This window comes from Gymnoscopelus braueri (genome assembly GCF_963280865.1).
Source record: "Gymnoscopelus braueri genome assembly, chromosome: 12".
Lineage (NCBI taxonomy): Eukaryota > Metazoa > Chordata > Actinopteri > Myctophiformes > Myctophidae > Gymnoscopelus > Gymnoscopelus braueri.
In genome coordinates, this window is record NC_137614.1 from 40,064,283 (window position 1) to 40,066,260 (window position 1,978).

Here is a 1,978-nt window from a genome sequence, read left to right on the forward strand (position 1 = left end):
TTCCAACTGATCGCCATTGCACCATTACTATCAGCAACCATAGTTCCCATTTACTCATCAATCCCAGGTATTTGTTTATTATTATTATTATTATTATTATTATTATTATTATTATTATTATTATTATTATTATTATTATTATCAGTTGCTCTAAACTGGGGGGTCATTTGGGGTCTCCAGGGATGGCAATTACTGCTCCCTAGTGCTCACATTCCGTTATTTCATGCATATTTTCCGCAACTCTTTTTCCGCAAATGTTGTTGCAGATTAATCTGATTAGAGATGAACGATGAGTGCATCTCAATCCATGCCCGTCCATCTACAGTAGCCTACATGTGACACATGCATGTTGGTCCCTTCCTTTTGGTCATGTCATTATAGGCGAACACTTTCACATTTGTTCAACATTTTAATAAAATAATGGATCTATAAGCTTGTAGATCCACTATTTTCAGAAATGGGGTTTAAGTGGTAATACATTTTTGCAGACCCCTATTTTTTCTGAAATTACGCCTCTGGCTCTAACTTTCATTTTTCTTCCTACTATTAAGGATGTACGTTTCCAGTGGCCATTGCACCAGATCTTTACCGCACGAAATCGCCTCCGGCCATGAGGCCATCGTTGAGTTCAAGAAGACACCCAACACTGCTAGGGGCGCTGTCGGTGTCTTCACCTACGAGCTCCAAAATCCAAGCAGCAAATCGCACTCCGAGAAGCTAGCTTACATGTTCTCTGTGCCCTTCGACTACATCGAGTACTCAAACTGGCATGCGGGGGGATTCATTGGAAAAAACAAAACTTGCGACTGCCATCTTTTTAAGGAGATGTATTACAACTCAGAGAATGGATTTGTCAGACAGAAAGGAGACAATTCGCTCTCTCACTCCGACGGTTATTTTAAAGTCATGGCCACGATGACAGACACTTGCACACCTGTCATGACTGTGGAAATTCATGACGACAACTGAGATCAGGGTTATTATAGTTAAAGGTAGGGTTAGGGTAAATCGTAAATGTTACTTTTGCGTTAAAACAAAACGTTTTTTGGTAACAGGTTAAAGCTCTATATTGTGATAGTGTTCCAATTCCAATTTGGTCTGCTCATTTCTTTGTGTCATTACCTGCAGTTTATCCTGTATACTGCATGAGTTCTCTCTCCTGATTGGATAACATTGGTATCCTGGCCTGAAAATGAATTTTCTGTTTATTAAAGAGCTGATGCATGAGACCCATACTGAACAAACACTCTACATAACAGCAATGATTTCAGAATACAGAGCTATTTAACACGTATTTTAACCACGCACACACACACACACACACACACACACACACACACACACACACACACACACACACACACACACACACACACACACACACACACACACACACACACACACACACACACACACACACACACACACACACACACACACACACACACACACACACAGAATAATATATTGGATGGTTACTGTTTTCTTCTGCTCCCAACTTGACCACGAAAATGCGCTTTTATCCAAAGCGCTTTACATAGATTGATGCTTTACATTCACCCATTCACACACACATTCATACACCGATGGCGGAGGAAACCATGCAAGGCACCAACCTGCTCATCGGGAGCAATTAGGGGTTCAGCGTCTTGCTCAAGGACACTTCGACACTAACTCTGGGGGAGCGAACTGGCAACCGCAAGGTTGCCAGTTCGATCCCGGGCTGGGGGCGCTCCCCCAGAGTTAGTGTCGAAGTGTCCTTGAGCAAGACGCTGAACCCACTCTACCCGGCCACTCTACTCCTGAGCCACTGCCGCCCCACGAAGTACACAGGCCTTAGTCAAAGAAATCAGGGGTTTTCAACATTTCTCAGGCCAAGGGGTCTGGCTGAGAGAGAGATGCAGCAGGGACCCCCACTACATATGGTATACAATTTTGCTGCAAGACTTAAACATTTTCATAAATTGCATAGACCTGT

General features: G+C 42.9%; 1 protein-coding gene across 1 annotated transcript; it reads left to right on the top strand.

The window, feature by feature from the left end:
* Nucleotides 1-552: 552 nt before the first annotated feature.
* Nucleotides 553-969, top strand: LOC308096562 (uncharacterized protein; the record flags this gene model as incomplete). Its single annotated transcript, XM_080443979.1, has 1 exon — nucleotides 553-969. One exon carries the CDS (start codon nucleotides 553-555, stop codon nucleotides 967-969), a length of 417 nt encoding a protein of 138 aa, XP_080300105.1.
* Between the last annotated feature and the right edge of the window lie 1,009 nt (nucleotides 970-1,978).